Source organism: Ctenopharyngodon idella, chromosome 10 (genome assembly GCF_019924925.1).
Source record: "Ctenopharyngodon idella isolate HZGC_01 chromosome 10, HZGC01, whole genome shotgun sequence".
Lineage (NCBI taxonomy): Eukaryota > Metazoa > Chordata > Actinopteri > Cypriniformes > Xenocyprididae > Ctenopharyngodon > Ctenopharyngodon idella.
Genome location: NC_067229.1, coordinates 5971055 through 5989139, shown reverse-complemented (window position 1 = coordinate 5989139; position 18085 = coordinate 5971055). Strand labels below are relative to the sequence as shown.

General features: G+C 36.5%; 1 protein-coding gene and 1 long non-coding RNA gene across 4 annotated transcripts in view; one reads left to right on the top strand and one right to left on the bottom strand.

Annotated features, from left to right (window-relative positions):
* LOC127519897 (uncharacterized) overlaps positions 1 to 18085 on the top strand; it is a 163202-nt gene that overhangs the window by 37522 nt on the left and 107595 nt on the right. The gene's annotated exons all lie outside the window — the stretch shown is intronic.
* Positions 2907 to 17860, bottom strand: LOC127519790 (SLAM family member 5-like). Of its 3 annotated transcripts, XM_051907369.1 has the most exons (6): positions 17571 to 17860; positions 17097 to 17426; positions 16547 to 16858; positions 16305 to 16427; positions 14976 to 15055; positions 14453 to 14854 (listed from the first exon to the last, which is right to left on the bottom strand). In XM_051907369.1, exons 1-6 carry the CDS (start codon positions 17755 to 17757, stop codon positions 14816 to 14818), a joined length of 1071 nt encoding a protein of 356 aa, XP_051763329.1. In that variant the 5' UTR covers positions 17758 to 17860; the 3' UTR covers positions 14453 to 14815. The 3 variants fall into 3 exon arrangements, with proteins under 3 accessions (XP_051763331.1, XP_051763330.1, XP_051763329.1); XM_051907371.1 differs by lacking the exons at positions 14453 to 14854; positions 14976 to 15055; positions 16305 to 16427 and adding exons at positions 2907 to 5321; positions 7662 to 7785 and having other exon boundaries at positions 17571 to 17837; XM_051907370.1 differs by lacking the exons at positions 14453 to 14854; positions 14976 to 15055; positions 16305 to 16427 and adding an exon at positions 2907 to 7785 and having other exon boundaries at positions 17571 to 17840.

The window sequence follows — 18085 nt, the reverse complement described above, 5'->3', positions numbered from 1 at the left end:
ATATCCCAAATTAAATGTCCCACTTCAGACCTCAGTGTGTTTCAGTCAATCACGTCACATTCACATGTTGACAATGTGATGTCGCCACGAAACGAGAGCATATTGTGTTTTTCGGTCAATTATGACAAAAAATAAAAATAACAATCGCTATGAAAACAGCTGATGAAAAGCAAAAACAAAGGTACCATTATATAAACTTAATGTCTAATGTTAAAGTTTGTTTTTACGTTTATGCTCATTTGTTAAAGTTTCTCCATGATTTGAGGCATTTAAAGACAACTTTAAAATTTTATTTAAATCCTTAAAACAACTGAATGAGGAGTGCCTTAAAGCTCTCTAAATTACTGGCAATATATATGGATTAAATATGGACGAAAATACTTTTTGTGCGCCAACAAAAACAAAATAGCGACTTTATTCAACAATATACTGATGGGCGATAAAGCTTCGAAGCTTTACGAATCTTTTTCGAATCAGTGGTTCGGAGCACGTTATAAAAAAACCGCCAAAGTCACATGAACTATTGAAATTTTGAAACACTTATAACGTAACGAAGCCTCATGTTTTTAACCACTGATTCGAAACAAAAGATTCGTAAAGATTCGAAGCTGCATGAAGCAGTGTTTTGAAATCGCCCATCACTACATTGTTAAATAAAGTCGTTATTGTGTACTCACATTAACTTTTTTAATATGTTTTTAGTACCTTTCTGGGCATTGAAAAAGAAAATGATCTTGCTGGCAATAGAGGCCTTACTGAGCCATCGGATTTTACCAAAAAGATCTTTGTGTTCTGAAGATGAATGAATGTCTTACGGGTGTGGAACGACATGAGGGTGAGTAATAAATGACAGAATTTTCATTTTTTGGGTGAACTAACCCTTTAAGAAATTTCTCATGTAGGTTTTTTCCTATGTGTTCTATATAATGTCCACTAGGAGGTGATCTAGGCAAATGTTTTCCTGAAACGGTGAAATGCGAGTTTGTGTCTTTATTAAAAGCAGCACATTCATGATTTAACTCTCATCAGCCTGCGACCCACCCGCAATTAATTGGAATGTTATTTTTTATTACCCGACCCACGGATTATCCGCAGCGTAATATCACTAGTGTGGGTCCATGTACATGCTGAGTCAGATCAAAAGTGTTAAGAACAGTCATGAGTTCTTTTGCAGTAGCCTACTGGATTCAGCATTGTCAATGTGAATGTTAAAATCCCCAGCAATAGTCAAAATCAGAAGAGATTGCTGATAACAGTTCTGTAAAATCGTCAATAAAGGCTGGAGAATATTATGGAGGCCTGTAAATAATGATCAGTAAATTGCGTGGAGCACCTTTTATTGATTACAAAGGACAAGTAATCACCAAATGGCACTTGCTTGCATTGACAGACATCTTTAAATAGAGCAGCTACACCTCCACCTCTCCTAACCACTCTGCAGACATTTATGAAAGTGAAGTTAGGAGGGGCTGTTTTATTGAGGACTGTTGCACTGCAGCTGTCTTCTAGCCACATTTCATTTAATGAGCGGATGTTTAAAAGTGCCAACTTAAAACTGTCAGTTTTTTGACCCCACAGCAATCTCAGATTGATGTTTATTAGGTAGCAGATTAGATGAGTTTGTTGTACAATTTGAGAAGGCTTCAGACTATAAATCCAGGGTGTTTTCTCACCTAAGGCTAGAGACACTGATCTCCAGGATCGTTGTGACCCTACATAGGACAAGCGATTTGGAAATGGATGGATGTCAGATTAAGATAAAAGCTTAAATATCGTACACATGTGATCAGTGCGGGAAGAGTTTCCCATACAAACTGAGTCTTAAACTTCACATGAGAGTTCATAGTGGAGAGAAGCCATACACATGTGATCAATGTGGGAAGAGTTTTGCACGAAAAGGACACCTTAAGGAACACATGAAAATCCACACTGGAGAGAAGCCACACACACGTGATCAGTGCGGGAAGAGTTTCAAGATAAAAAGATCCCTTGATGAACACATGAGGATACACACTGGAGTGAAGCCGTTCGCATGTGATCAGTGTGGAAAGAGTTACAGAAAGGCATACAGTTTAAAATTGCATCTGCGTTCTCATTCTGGGGAAAGGCCGTTTTACTGTGATCAGTGCGGCAATACATTTTTTAGGGCAGATGCGCTGAAGGACCACATGAAAGTTCACAGACAGGAGAAGCCTTAAACGTGTTCTTTGTGTGGAAAGAGTTTTAGTCATTCGGGTACTCTAAATTTACACCAGAAAAGACAATGGTGTCAAGGATCATATGTGCTTTGATTGTGGGAAGACTTTTGTTACAGATGCTGAACTGAAACTACACCAGAGAATTCACAGTGTAGAAAAACCTTACAAGTGTTCACACTGTGACAAGAGATTCAGTTGATCAGATTATCTGAAAATACATGAGAGGATCCACACTGGAGAAAAACCTTACAAGTGTTCACACTGTGACAAGATATTCAAATGGTCAGATTATCTGAAAAAAACATGAGCGGATCCACACTGGAGAGAAGCCATATCACTGCCCTCTGTGCGGGAAGAGTTTCACTTATTTATCTTCTTTACTCAGTCATACAAAAAACAAATGTGTGAAATCATGTAAGAATTCATCTTCAGATTCAGCATATTAAATGTGACACTGTGTCCTCACCAAACAAAAAAACAAATAAAACTATAAGCAATAAAATCTATCCTATATAAATCTGCCCAAACCAACCACAACAAGCGACAGGACAACGAAACATTGAGTTCTTACTCTTTACTATAGTTTAATTTATCTGTATCTTTCATATTGTAATATAGTTTGGGCGAGCACTTTTCCTACTACTCTTCAAAAAATGTTTATCCTTATGAAACGTTTTGTTAGGATTGCAACCCGATAAAATGCATACAATTCATCTGCTACTTTATTTCAGAAACTTCAGGTTCTTACCATTTATGATATTAACATTTCTCAAATTTGTGTTTTCATTTATAAGATCAGGTGAAGGTAACATTCCAGAGCAATTTCAGATGTAAATTCACAGGTTCACTCACTGTCACTTAACTAGTCAATTCCATATTAAATTATGGAATGGTTTGTCCCATCTAGCAGAAAAATGTTCTTCTTTAATATGTTATAAAAGATGTATAAAGAATCATTTTATTGCTGCTTTGTAGTTATGCTTTTTTGTTTTTTGATGTTTGTGTATTTTATGCACCCTATATGGTTTGTTTTTGGGTTTTTGATATAAGTTGTAATTAACTTGTTGCAGTCATATACATTTATATATTTTTAATTTAGTTTTTTCTTTAATTTCACGACGAATTTCTTCTTTTTGTTGTTTAGGTGGAGGCTTTAAATAAGCCCTTTCAGGTTTTCTGCCTGCACAGTATATGGATTGTACTTTTTGTTTTTATTGTATATATTTTATATTTGTGCAAATAAACTAAACCAAAAACATCATCTGAAGTTGTTACAGTGAAGATCGGTGGTTTCAAGTGTGAGATTCAGATCAACTCAGACATGGGAGTTTCTCCCAAATCAACAATATCTAATGAGTTTTATTCTTGTATAAGAGCTTACTTCATGATATAATTCAAATTATCATGCTTTATTATGATTTTTATATTTTGTTTAATTTATATTTAAATATCTTATAATAGTTGAGGGAAGTGGATTCTTATGCTCCATCACATTCTCTTTGCCTTATTATATTCTTTTAGTCCATGTTTAAGCAGCATTTATTAATCTTTTTGGCTAAAGGCTTTAATTGCCTTACAGTGGCCTTGTTATGGCTGTTCTCATTGCATTTACAGTTTTGACCAGCAGGTGTCGCTAGAGCACAGTGTTCCGAGACCTTCAAAATTCAAAGCATTTTCTTCAGTCGACTCCCTTTCTGCAATCACTATTCTGCAGGGTGTTTGGAGTTCTAAATGATGGATTGGTTTTGCTTTGACAGTTACTGGTGTGTAGTTCATTTCTTCTGTGGCTACAACAATGCATCTCTGTGAAATAGTGATGTCAATGTCAGAGTAGAAATATACTCAAGATGTACTCTCTAATATAATGCTTCTGTACAGTTCTCTAGCATGAAAAGCATGTGCCTGCCAGAGAATGCTAAGAACATATCGCTGCAGCCCAGAGACCTCCAAGTGGAAGGAAGCCTATGCTGCAAGTAGGCAGAGACCCTCAAGTTGACCTTATATACAAACCGTTTGGACATGTGGTGCTCACATCCAGCTCCACCTCTCTAGATGTCATGGGTTGACCTTGACCTAGTCCAGCTCCACCTCTGTGTATCTAATAGGTGAAGGGATAGAGTTATGGGTAGGGTTAGGGTGTGGTTGGACCTTCTAGCTCCACCTACTAAAATTACATATTGAGAAGGGCAGCATTCCAGTTTTCCCGCCTTGAAGAACCAAACCTGTTGAAACATGTCCTGTTGTGCAGGAAAACTGCAGTAACTCCTGAAGTGATAGTTAGATTAAAGCAAGCTGGTTTTAATGTTAACTCGATGGAAGAATTCAATTCATTATTATTTTTTTGTGTAGTTTGGGGTTTGTTACATTAAAAGCTATCAGGGACTAGATTGTTTTAGGTTTGAGAAAATAGTATAAGAAAAGTGATTTAATAACAAAAGCTTTTAATAATAAAAAGTGAAATAAAATTGTTGATTGTGAATTCCATTCAGTACAATGTCCATGAAATAATGCTGAAATATTGTGAAACGCTGTTGCTTGTTTTTAAGGCAGCTGTAGCACAAGCTCAAGCATTCATTTCAGGTCTAGACAGGTTTTTTAAGCTTTGTAGATAGTTCTTGTGGGTTTATGAAGCTGTTTTTGACTCCACTCTTTCGCAGATCATTGAGGAACATATTAACTGACAATAACACGACAAAATGGCAGTGTGCAAATAAATAATTAAATAATACATTTTTACATTCTGCTTCAGTGGTTCTCAACTGGTTTCATTTCCAGACCCAAATTTTACATCAGAAATGGTTATTAATACCAAAGTCAAAGTAATAATACTAGAAATTCTACTATGGGTTAAGTTATAGTAATGCTTTCATCCATTTTCAAAACAACGTGTCCTCCCAAACTATTTCACTTACAGTATTCATGATTACAGTAAGATTAGTACCATTTTAATATTTGCATGCAGCATTGCTTCTCTCTGAGCAATATTTGGGTCGTGAGCCCCCAGTTGAGAAACACTGCTTTACACTGCAGTGAACCTGAATTATTGTTGACAAAATATTAAAAGTAATTTTGCTCCTTAGCTCATCACAACACTTGAGTACACTATGTCATCTTCTTCATTGCCTTTCTGTAAGAAAACACAAAAATAAAATCAGGAACAGCATTGATACCACAGCTACACATGCAAAACTGGATAAAGAGGTAAAACTTTCAGAAAATGTCTGTAAAATTACAGACAGAAAATCAATCATAAACTGTTAACAAAGTTGAAAGTAAGATGTTCTGCTCCCAAACTGCCGTTTTGCCTGAAATTTCTCTTTCAAGAACAGTGACGACTGATAACTTGACTCTAAAAACCAAAAAGATGTTCATCTATCCCTTTAATTCTCACCCAGTCTCACTCTTAATTACAGAGTCTGTGAATCTACATTCTTTTGTGTGTCATCATTGCAGAAGTTCAAAACATGACTGTTTTTGTGGCTCAGTGTCAATGAATGGTCCTTTTATACTGGAGAGGAAGTTCTGAGAGGGGCATTATGCCTAACAATGATGTTTCCTATAAAATCAGAATCCAAATCCCTGAACGAGATGGTTCACGCATCCGTCCAAACTGACAAATGACAAAAGAAAAAAAAAATGGTAGCAGAACATCTCACAACTGAGATGTCTATGAAAAATGAACCAAGTTTTCATGCATCTAGTCAATCTGGAACATATATGACAAGATCTGCACACTCATGATGTGTGATCATGCAAGTATATGCACACTACGAAGATACAAAAAAACAACAACTCACAAATCACAAGATTTTAGACATGATACAGTATAAGCAGCAAAGACAACAGCAACAAAGTCTCGCTTTTGATGCTCAATCAAAAGGAGTAAAACAGCATCTCTATAAGTTACGTATAATATCAACAGGGTTGCCAGGTGTTCACAACAAAACCCACCCAATTGCTACTCAAAACTAGCCCAATCGCGTTTCAGGCGGTAAAAATTGCGTTCCAGAGGGTAAAATGCGCATAAATAACATGTTATTTGTGGTCACTTCAACCCGTGGACATGAAAAACAACCCTCAGAAATAGTGTAAAAGTAGTCCAATTCCACGGGAAAACCACTGAACACTGAATATCAATATCAACGAAGCTTGATAGATTATATCTATTTTCGATAATAGTGATTAGAGTAATTGTGTCCTGTCTGATCTTCACAAAACATCCATATCTGGACATAAATATAAACAGCCAAGTAAACTAAAAATGGTTAATTTATTTACATGTGGCCATTTTGTGTCATTGTTTGGCAAGTACAAAGAGCAGGTGTTTGATGTAACATCACTGCAGTAGCCTACAGGGAAATTTACAACAATGCAAAAACATGTTGATGTAAATGACATTATTTTTTTAAACATTTTTTTAAAAACATTTATTCCTCAGAGTATATATGATGGAAGCTTGTTTCCATCACAGAATAAAAAATAAAAAAGGTATTTGCGACTTTTTATCTCACAATTCTTACTTTTTTCTCGCAATTGTGACTTTTTTCTCAGATATGTGAGATATAAACTCGCAATTTTGAGAAAAAAGTCAGTCTTTTTCCCCTTTATGAATCAGACTTTATATCTCGCAATTGTGAGTTTATCTCACACAATTCTGAGAAAAGTAGTCAGAATTGCACGTTATAAAGTCAGAATTGCAAGTTTATATCTTGCAATTTTTACTTTTTAACTTGCAGTTGAGTTTATATCTCACAATTAAAAAAAGTCAGAATTGTAAGATAAAAAGTCTCAATTATCTTTTAAATAGTTTTATTCCGTGATGGAAACAAGCTTCCATAGTATATGGCTTCTTTTCTTTTCTTTTCTTTGAGTGATTTGCAATCACAGGTAGAACAGGTTTTTTTTCCTTCTGTTAACTGAAAAACTGGTGTTTTTTTCAGTCTGTTGCTGCCGAGTTATTTGTCCTACTAATCTATTCCTATCCAGTCAGATTTGTAAAGATTTGAAAAACATAGTAAGAGGTGTAGATGAAACAGCCAAACCCTGTTAAGTATACTTATAGGGGTGTTCACATGCTTGTGATACAGATGACATCTTTAAATGAATCACTAGCATTAAAGCCAACATCATCTATAATTCATCTTAACATAGAGCAGAATCTTTGCTTAGGCTATGATAAGAAACAAGCAAGCACAGACAGGCAGTGAGATTTCATTTCTGAATGATCGTGAATGATAAATCAATGCACTGGTGCTGAGCTTCGTACAGGCAGGCAGCGAGACACAAATGCACACAGAAGTACTGTATCTTACCGTGTGGCGTAAATGACGTGTACAGAATGTTGTTGTAGCATAATGTATTTCTTCACTTTCAACTGTTTTAATAATAATCACATTTTAACTGTAAAAATTATACATAAACCTGAAATGGTGATACACAGACTCATTTCAACTGCAGTAATACTTGCCGCTTTGTGGTACTTGTCTACGGTTCTTGAAGTACCAGATCCCTCCACAAACTGCAGTTATGGCCAGCAATAACAACACACCAACTACCACTGGTATAGTATAGAAACGGTGCCTCTGTTCTGTAATGAACAAACAGAAAATAGTATGCAGCATACATTAGTCCTGCCAGTCTGACGAGACGCAAGAAAGGAGGATCAGGGTGATAAATTAATCTATTACACAACTGGAGAAACTCTTAACTATTTAGCTTGACATGATGCTGACCTGCCTTTGTTCAGAGAGTTTTAACACCAGGTGTTTAATGTAATGTAAGCCCTAATAGGCACACAAAACACAGTTAAAGAAAATTATTCAAAAATACTGACACTGTGTTAAGGTTACAGCTCACAAAGATAAACCTACACAATATTCCAATCAATACAGGTCAGGAGACTGTAATCTCAGTGCTGACGTACCTTCACATGTGTGACAGAGTCCACTGGATGTGAGATGTTGTGTCTGGTTTCTGATGGGATTGTTGATCACACAGCTGTAGGTGTTTTTATCCTGATATTCCACCTCCAGAGGTAGAGAGAGACTGATGCTGAGATCAGACACACTGATGTTGGACAATAAACTGTTTCCTTTGTACCAGGAGAGAGTCACATGACCCACATTCACAGCTGAACACAGCAGTGAACATCTGGACACTGATGATCTTGATGATGATGATGATGATGACGACAAACAATTTGAAGAGCTACTGGAAATGACAGGAATGGGTAGAGGAGCTGGAAAACATGAATGAACATGTAGGTTTTTTTTTTTTCAGTATTATTATTATAATCAGAAATCAATAACAAAAATAACATGATGCAGATGTTTTCTTGCAAGGCTAATCAAAAAGAAACCAAAAATGTAAATGCAAGGCTGAGAAAAAAAGAAATGCCTGCATCTAAACTAAGACACTGATTGATCATTTAAACAGCTATTGTGCATATCATCTTATTTCTTATTTTGACAATTTGTAGGTCAATTCGGCTGCAATTTTGGGCATTTGAAATGAATTGAATTACCATTTTAATTCTGCATTAATTAAACTATTATTGAGCACACTGAGTTCAGTCTATAATTAAAAAAATAATAATCAGTAATTATAGCATTTGTGACATAATTCAGTTTACTCACCATATACAGTAACAATAAATCTCTTCAGTGTTTTTCTACTGCTGATGACGGTCAGTTCATAAAGTCCAGTGTGTTCAGATCTGATGTTCCTGATGGTCAGAGATCCAGTTTCATTGTCCATCTGGAGTCTGTCTCTGAATATCCCATCATTACTGAGAAATATATAGTTTATTTGGTCTCTTTTAAAGATTTCAGCTATTCGAGTGTTTTGAGGTCCAAACGTCCACACTATCTGATCATCCTTCTGTACTTGAACATCAGTGTTTAGAGTGACAGAATCTCCCTCAGTCACTGACACTGACTTCACTTCATCCTCAACACAAAACACACCTGAAACACAGGTAATCAAACAAAGGAATACTATTTGTTTTTGTAAATAAAGAAGGAAGGACGTTTTTTTATATATATAAATTAAGTCAGAAGAGTTTAAATATGGTGTTTCTAACTTAAAAACAAACTCAACAATATGAATGACAAAGCATTTAAAAAGTACAAAATGTATTTTCACGTGTATTTACACTACATTTGTTGTTGGGCTGTTCCAGTCCTGCCCGCGTCGCATGAAATTAAATCCGACTTACCATTTGTGATCAGAATGCATAGACGTATGAAAGCAGTGATTAAAATCATATTCCTCAAAAGATGTCCAAACGATTTCTGATAAATAATGTCCTCATAGCGCTGTTGAGAACGTGTTTTCAAGCGGATAAACAACGATCTGTCCTCTTCAAAACTTCAGTGCTTCTCCCTTCACACAGAGGAAGAGATGACGAAAGACTCTAGCGTTGCTGCAGCAATACTAAACAGCGCTTACAGCGTTTATAGAAATGTAAATAGATTATTTGAAGAACTATTTCATTTCACCATAAAATTATATGTGACGAAAAAAAATCTTTGTGCAATATATCACTATAATAACGTCTCAGCTAGAATCTAGAAATCTAGTCAAAATCTGGCATGAACTGTTCCATTAAACGTTGTTTTTTTTTTTTTTTTTTTTATGCAGAAATAGAGAAAAAAAAAAAAACCACATATTTTTAGGCTGGACCACCTAATGTGCGGGCCTAAGCGAGCGTTTCTATGGCAACGCTTCTAGCTCCAGCAAATTGGCGACTGGCTTTTTTATTTAAAAGGTGGAATTTTTTTCCGCGATATTTCGCGTTGCACTTTCTCCCATTCATAGAAATACGAGTGCACCATATTGGTATATCTGAAGTCTTTGAATATATGCACTTGTTTATTTAAAAATCCCCCTATAGTCAATATCCCTGAAAAGTCATCTTTGATAATCAAAATGTCATATTTAAACTTTTTTTTTCCCCCTGTGAAAATAATTTCTTCATGTCTTAAAATAGCTTGATTGTAACTCTACACCTTTGCTTCATTAAGTAAATCCCATGAATATGCAAATTAGTCCCCGTCTCCTCTCAATCACAGCAGCTCAGAGATCCACTCGGTCAACTTTACTGTAGTAAACGCTGCATAATGGAAAGTGGAAATAGCTGCTGGTTTATTATGTTTGAACCAGAACTGATTCTGAAGAAGTGGAAGAGCACATGAATTTGCACATGGTTTGTCTAAAAATTTTCATTTCTTGATTTTCACCGCAGAGGGTCTTTAAAAACATACAAGATCAAAAAATATGGCCAATATTGTTTTTATTTGCATGAAACCATGTAGATTGGAAAAAAGAGAATGAAATTCATTTATTGAACTCAGCGAATGCCAACGTGTTCACACTTTCTAGAGATTTTTGACACATTGGGTTCTGGTAGCCCACTATTTCCTGTAGAACAATGTACAAGTAGCCTAGAGTAATGTGTTAAAGCTGTGTTTATCAGAATTAACAGATGTGTGATTGGTACCGAATATAATTCAAATAAATGGTTTCAGGCCTAACCACTGCATACAGTTATTATTAAAAGGAGACTAAGGCTGAAATCGGAACTGCATACTAGCATACTACACTTATTATTTATACCATAGAAAGATGTTGTAAAAGTACTATGAGTAGTATTATGTAGTATGGATTCAGCAATAGAAGTTTAAAAAATAGAGGAAAGTGCGCTATTCTGAACTAGGATATCTGTACTCATATGCCACCTGATGTTTTGGAGATCAAGGCTGAGCATTTAATGAATCTTTAACATCATACATTTAGCATGAAGCCTGAATATACTGATATAACTGACCTGAAAATCTCACATTATGAAGAAATACAGAAAAAAAAAGATTTAAAAATTAAATTAAACAAAGTACATTTTCAAACGCTTTTTGTGGAGGTCATGCAAACTTGAGCCTGAGAACAGAAGTGGCCCACTGCCCAAATGCACAAACACCAACCACATACATCCCATAATAGACAAGCTATCACTGAACTGCTGTGCATTTACCGAAAACATAACAAAACCACATCGGTTCAGTGCATGTGTAGACCCCTCACCTATATAAACCAGGCCACAGCGGATCTCGCTCTGACTCAGAAACTGAGTGTGTCACAGTGCATGAAGAAGAGTAAAAAAAAACAAAAACAAAAAAAAAAAACCCACCTGAGGCCTTGAGCATGTCCACTGAGCAGAAAAAAAACTATGTAAAATACCTTTTTTGTGTGTCTTTATCCTTATATCTCAAGGAAAACACCTGTTTTTCCAGCTTTCTGTATGGGCAGTGAACTTTAGATGCACATCAAGGACGTGGGAACGATTTAAGAAGGTGGTAAGACAAATGAATCCTTTTGGGAACATTCAAAATTTATTCATCCCCGGAGAAATAATGTTTTTGCATCTTCTGTTAAAAAATGGCATTTTAGTATCAACAATTTGATTACAAAATTAAATAATTTTAATTTAATCAAGCTCAAGGCCAGTTACTGCATTTTAGCAGTATGAAACTGATCAAAAAAGTACGTGCACGTGTCGCTCTGGTTGTGTTTTTTGTCATAACATTACTTCAAAGTTCTCCTGTTATAGACCTCCATGTTCAGGTTAAAAAGTTGTGAGAATAATATTTTCAAAACATCATTGCTGGATTAAAATCCGTTACTGACTGGCCTGGTGTTAAAAAAAGAAAAAAGCATTTAGCTGTTTATCATGTCATGGCAGTTATTTACTGTAAATTATACACTCTGACGTTTATCTCCAAACTGTTAAGTCAGCGTCAGATGATAGCCGTTTATCATGTGGGCTTGTTGCATCAACTGCTTGGCTTCAGTTTTTTGGTTTTTTTTCCATTGACGCTTGGATATTTTAACTCTCTATATAATTTTTTTACACTGCCTTGGTACACCACAACTTTCATAACAACATGTTAACTCAGACTTTTTCATGATGAAGAAGCAGTTATCTTTTTTTCTCTCTGGTCTTTCCCGTAATGCATTAGCTACTTGATAGCAGCTTTTATTTCACTCAGATGATTCACTAAAGCTCTTCACTCAGACGATCACAGGGCTTGATTACTTCCTACTGACTGGATTTTCATCTCTAAAAAGGATAGTTGAAGTTCCCCGTTTTTGATCTGAGTTCTCTAAAATCTTATAAATATTTTCATGACTGTGACAGTTGGAATAAAAACCACAGCATATTTAAAGCAAAGTAACTCTCTTTGAGAGTTGTTACATGAAGACATTGCTACATTTGCTAATATAAACCTGAAATCATTTGTAGGCTTATATTAAATTGTAGTCAGTCAAACAAACAGTCAAACTTTGCCATTTCAGCTCTGAGAGATTCATTTACTCCCTCCCTCTATTTCGGTTTCTACATCTTTCCATCTCCTACTTACAAACCACATCCTGACCACACTGTCAAGAGAAAGAGAATCAGCACGTGACTATAAAATGATAAATAACCAAAAAGAAACACTTATTTCAAATATTACATAGAATAGTTTTATCTCATTTTTTTTGTAATATTTTGTCATATTATTTACCCAACCCTACAATACATATGGAGAAATAGGATTTTGTCTGTGATAGAGTGCATTTGCATGAAATATAGTATATATGATAAGCCAAAACATTATGACCAGTCACAGGTGAAGTGAATATCGTTGATCATCATCTAACAAGGCTGCATATTAAGGTCTAGGTAGATTAGATGGTAAGCAAACAATCAGTTCTCATAATCAACGATTTGGATGCAGGACCAGGGCCAAATTGTTATGGCAAGGTGACTGGGTCAAAGTTTCTCTGACACGTCAAGGCTTGTGTGTTGCTCCCAGTCAGCAGGGGTGAGAATTTACCAACAGAGTCTGATGAGGAACAAACCACAAACCGGAACTGGACCTTGGAGCAGTGGAAGAAGGTCGCCTGGTCCTATGAGACCCATTTTCTTTTACATCACATGTCCACTGTGTACATGTGCTCTGTTTACCTAGGGAAGTGATGGCAGCAGGATGCACTGTGGGACGACGACAAGCCAGCGGAGGGATTGTGATGCTCTGCGATGTTCTGCTGGGAAACTCTGGGTCCGGGTATTCACGTGGATGTAAATTTAATAACTACCTAAGCATTGTTGCAGACCAGCTCCACCCCTTCATGACAATGGTGTTTCCTCATGGAAGTGGCCTTTTTCAGCAGGTTAATGCACCCCGCCACCCTGCACACATTGTTCAGCAATAGTTTGAGGAACATGATGAAGAGTTCAAGGTGTTTCCCTGGCCTCGAAATTCCCCAGATCTCAATCTAGTTGAGCATCTGTGGGACGTGCTGGTTTGATCCACAGCAGCTCCACCTCGCTAACTACAGGACGTGAAGGATCTGCTGCTAATGTCTTGGTGCCAGATACAACAGGACACATTCAGGGTGGGTCAGAGCTGTTTGGGCAGTGCACAGTCATATTAAGCAGGTGGTCATAATGTTTTGGCTAATCAGTGTATTATCTACCTTTTTCCTATGCCCCATGATGCTTTGCGCAAATTATAGGTGTAAGTTCTGTTAAACTGTAAACAATTAGTGAAAGATTTGCTCTTTTTTCATATTGTTACAGTGGAATACAAAAGGAAAAAATAAAATGATCATGAGGAAAAGAACGCAGTGATGAAAAGAGCTCTTGCCATAGATATTATTTTTTGTCACATTAAAATACCAAGCGTTACGTTATTCTCTTGAAGTCTAAAAACAGAACATGAAGGACATTTTACAGCTCATTCTGACGGATAAGGATTGTTAGTAGCGCAAACTTATAATTTGAAATAATTTATTTTAGTCTTTTTGAGTGGGACTTCCCCAAACTGAAAGTGCCACCCATTAATCTAAAATGCTGTAGGCTCGTTACTTAAAAGGTGGATTTAGTTTCAGGGTTTCTTCATGAGTGCATGTTTTACGGAAATTCAGATGGTGAGCAATAACAAATCCAGTCTCATTATCTGCTTCCTTCTATATCTTCCCACAGACTTGTGTATCATTTCTGTCAAATGACTATTCATGAGAAATGTAATAGCATCATCTCATTGTGCCTGCATTAAATCACTCTTGTCGTGTGTCTTCTCACAGTACAAAGGTCAGTAAAGTGATATGTGCACCTGGAGTTTATTTGTACTAGCTGGAATCAATCCACACATATCAAACATCTCCATCTGGTCTGCAGCTCATGATGATATATAATCAACAGAAATAAAATGTGCGAGGAAAGGGAGGGCTTTATTTCCAAACCATCACACAAACTGAATCTACAATAAAGAACAAAGTCCTAAAGGGCAGAGCAGCTGTCACGCAACTCAATGGAGCTTTTTATATGAGGTTTCAGCTTGGAGAAAAAACACGTGTGAATGGTGGAAAGCACCCATCAAACTGTATTCGGCATTATTTCATTAAACTCTAAACCTCTACAGGTGTAAAATGATCACAACCAATGCTTAGAAAGCATCTTACAAAGATTGTTGTTTGTCTTGATGTTCTTCTCTCCACTTTTACTGGGAATTTAGAAAACCATTCTCTTGAGATGTGCAGTTCGTTATATATTGAGTTTCACTGTTGTCTGTTGTTCACAGCTGCCACTTTTTGTCCACACCCAGTAAGGCTCTCTATAAGAAAGAAACATTCACATCATAATATAGATAAACTTCAAAGCTGACAGGAAGTAGGCCTTCATCTATTCATAAATGTGCGATATTTCAAGTAAAATCAGTAAAAGTGTTTGCTGACCTGCGGCAGATCTCCCGTCTGAAGACAGTAGATGATCTGAGTGTATTCTGACATGATTTGCTCTTCTGTGATTGTCAGGTCTGCAAACACAAAGGTGTGAGAGGAAATTACAGTTGAGTTGAGTAATAAAAACGCAATCATCTCTGCAACACTTTTACAACATTTCAAATCCCTCAGTTCTCACCATCACTGAAAAGCCAAACCTATGTTGATTCTTGTTTTATTACGAGTTCTGTCATATTCTCTTTTTGCCAGCAGACTTTCCTCTGTTCGGTGTTTGTTTAAAACAGGTGATTTCCCGGAGTTTCGAGATTAGCTGCTTCATGTCAACTTTTCTCGCTCGTTGTGACAACTAACCTATGCTACTCTCATACCTTACATGCTTCAAAGTAGCCGGAGTAACTGTCCTCTATTTACAGATATAGGCAGGAACACACCGACGGTCGGCCGTAGGGCAGTTTTTGTTCGTTGGCCGACTAAGTTTTCTCAGTGTGTTCCACACCGTCGGCTTAAGTTGGTCCTCGTCGGCTTTTTTTTCAGCTGATTCGACATGTTGAATCGGCGTCGGAGCTCGTCGGTCAGTCAGGCCATCTGATCATACTGATTGGCTGTTCAGCTACTGCCACCTGCTGGTACGGAAAGACTAATCTTATGCAGGCGCAGAACGGACATGCTACTTGGCCGTCGGCTGTCGAGCATTGGTTTGGTGTGTCAAGACAACTTTGGACCCAGACGCTGCCGACATGAGCCAACCCCGCAGTCTGCTTTCGTCACCACTAGTTTGTCGGCGTCGGCTTGGTGTGTTCCTGCCTTAAGACGAGACACGCACAGGCGAGTGATGTATGTATGCAATTTCCCGCGAAAACCCTCCGGTCAGGTCTAACATACAGTATAAACACTTATAATAAGCTTACCATAGTGAATCAGGGTGAGACAAAAACATGTTTTGGAAGAAGGGTTGATGACGTAATTGAGTCATGTTGTTAATTTTGAAAAAAAAAAAAAAAAGGTTACATAGTGCACCTTTACCATCAGTATGTTCTGTTGTTTCCTGCCATCTAGTGGAAAATAATAACATGAAAATGGACAACAATGGGAGTTTACATGACAGTGCTGAGAATTGTATTGAGAACTTGTAATACATTTTTATTTGTTTTCCCACCAAAAATACAATTATATGCATTTAAATAAACATAAACCATTTTATAAATTTAATAAAATGTTTTATATTATTTAATGTTATATATTTAATCATTTTTATATATATAAACAAAAGCGTATTAATATAATGCCATATGGCAAACTTTGTCAGTTGTTGGTAATACTTGCCTTTTTGCTGCACTTGACAGAATTTCCTGCAGCAACCGTTAATCAGTATAACAGCAGACATGAACACCAACAGACACACACAGACTGTTATTATCAGAGTAAAATATGAACGATGTCTCTGTTCTGTAATAAACATAGAGAGAAAAACTTTCAGTCTTTCCATTATGAATTCAGACATTAAAAATGACAGTCTATAAAAAGAAAATATCAGTCCTACAAAGAGGAATGATATGTTGACGTACCTTCACATGTGTGACAGAGTCCATTGGCTGTGAGATGTTGAGTCTGGTTTCTGATGGGATTGTTGATCACACAGCTGTAGGTGTTTTTATCCTGATATTCCACCTCCAGAGGTAGAGAGAGACTGATGCTGAGATCAGACACACTGATGCTGGACAATAAACTGTTTCCTTTGTACCAGGAGAGAGTCACATGACTCACATTCACAGCTGAACACAGCAGTGAACATCTGGACACTGATGATCTTGATGATGATGATGATGATGATGAACAATTTAAAGAGTTACTGGAAATGACAGGAATGGGTAGAGGAGCTGGAAAAAATACAGACAACAAACAAAAATAGGCCTAATGAATGTCAAAACAACTCAAATGAAATGATGCAGATCATTGTCTTAATCTTTCGAGTAATTGTCGAGTCTGAATGTATACTTTCTTGGAAAACAAATAAAGCAAAACATTGACATGTAAACGTGAAGCTGAGAAGAAACACAGGATGTGTACAATATAATACTAATAACATTTGTGACATGATTTATATAATTTACTCACCATAGACAGTAACAATGAATCTCTTCAGTGTTTTTCTACTGCTGGTGACGGTCAGTTCATAAAGTCCAGTGTGTTCAGTTCTGATGTTTCTGATGGTCAGAGATCCAGTTTCATTGTCCACCTGGAGTCTGTCTCTGAATATCCCATCATTACTGACAAATATATAGTTTATTTGGTCCCTTTTAATGATTTCAGCTATTCGAGTGTTTTGAGATCCAAATGTCCACAGTATCTGAAGATCTCTCTGTACTCGAACATCAGTGTTTAGAGAGACAGAACCTCCCTCAGTCACTGACACTGACTTCACTTCATCCTCAACACAAAACACACCTGAAACAGGAAACAAAAACAAAACAAAAAATACCTAAAGAGTGCAGTTTGAATTAAATAGTTTAACTCAGAAGAACAAGTCAAACATAAAATAGAACATAGTTAAAATCCATAAATACGTAAAATTAACTGAAATCCACTTACAATTTGTGACACACACACATAGACAGAAGACGGCAGCGTTTGACATCATATTCAAAATGGCTCTGAAAGCGACAAACTCCTCGTGTTGCGGTGTGATGAACAAACAACTACACACCCCACTTTCTAAAACTCTCAAACAGAATTGTAAAATCCTGAACAAAGTAGAACACACTGACCATGCAAACATCTAAGAAACAAAACGGTTTGTTAAGTAAGCTACTGACCTAAAAAAACAGACCAAAGATTTTACCGCAGATGTTGGCGTCAGACAGCATGAAACGTCACATAAAAAAAAAAAAAAGACAATAGATAGCCTACTTTTTCTGATTTTAGAGGTTTGAAATAATACATATACTACTTATTTTAATACACAAGCAATCTCAAGGATGTTTAACTTTTCCATGCCCAATGTCAATCTGGGTATCAAACTGTTACTTCTTCTCTTGTATACAAAAGAAGGAGAAAAAACCCTTCCTGTAAAATCAACCCACTGTGAAGTTAACATAGAAACAACA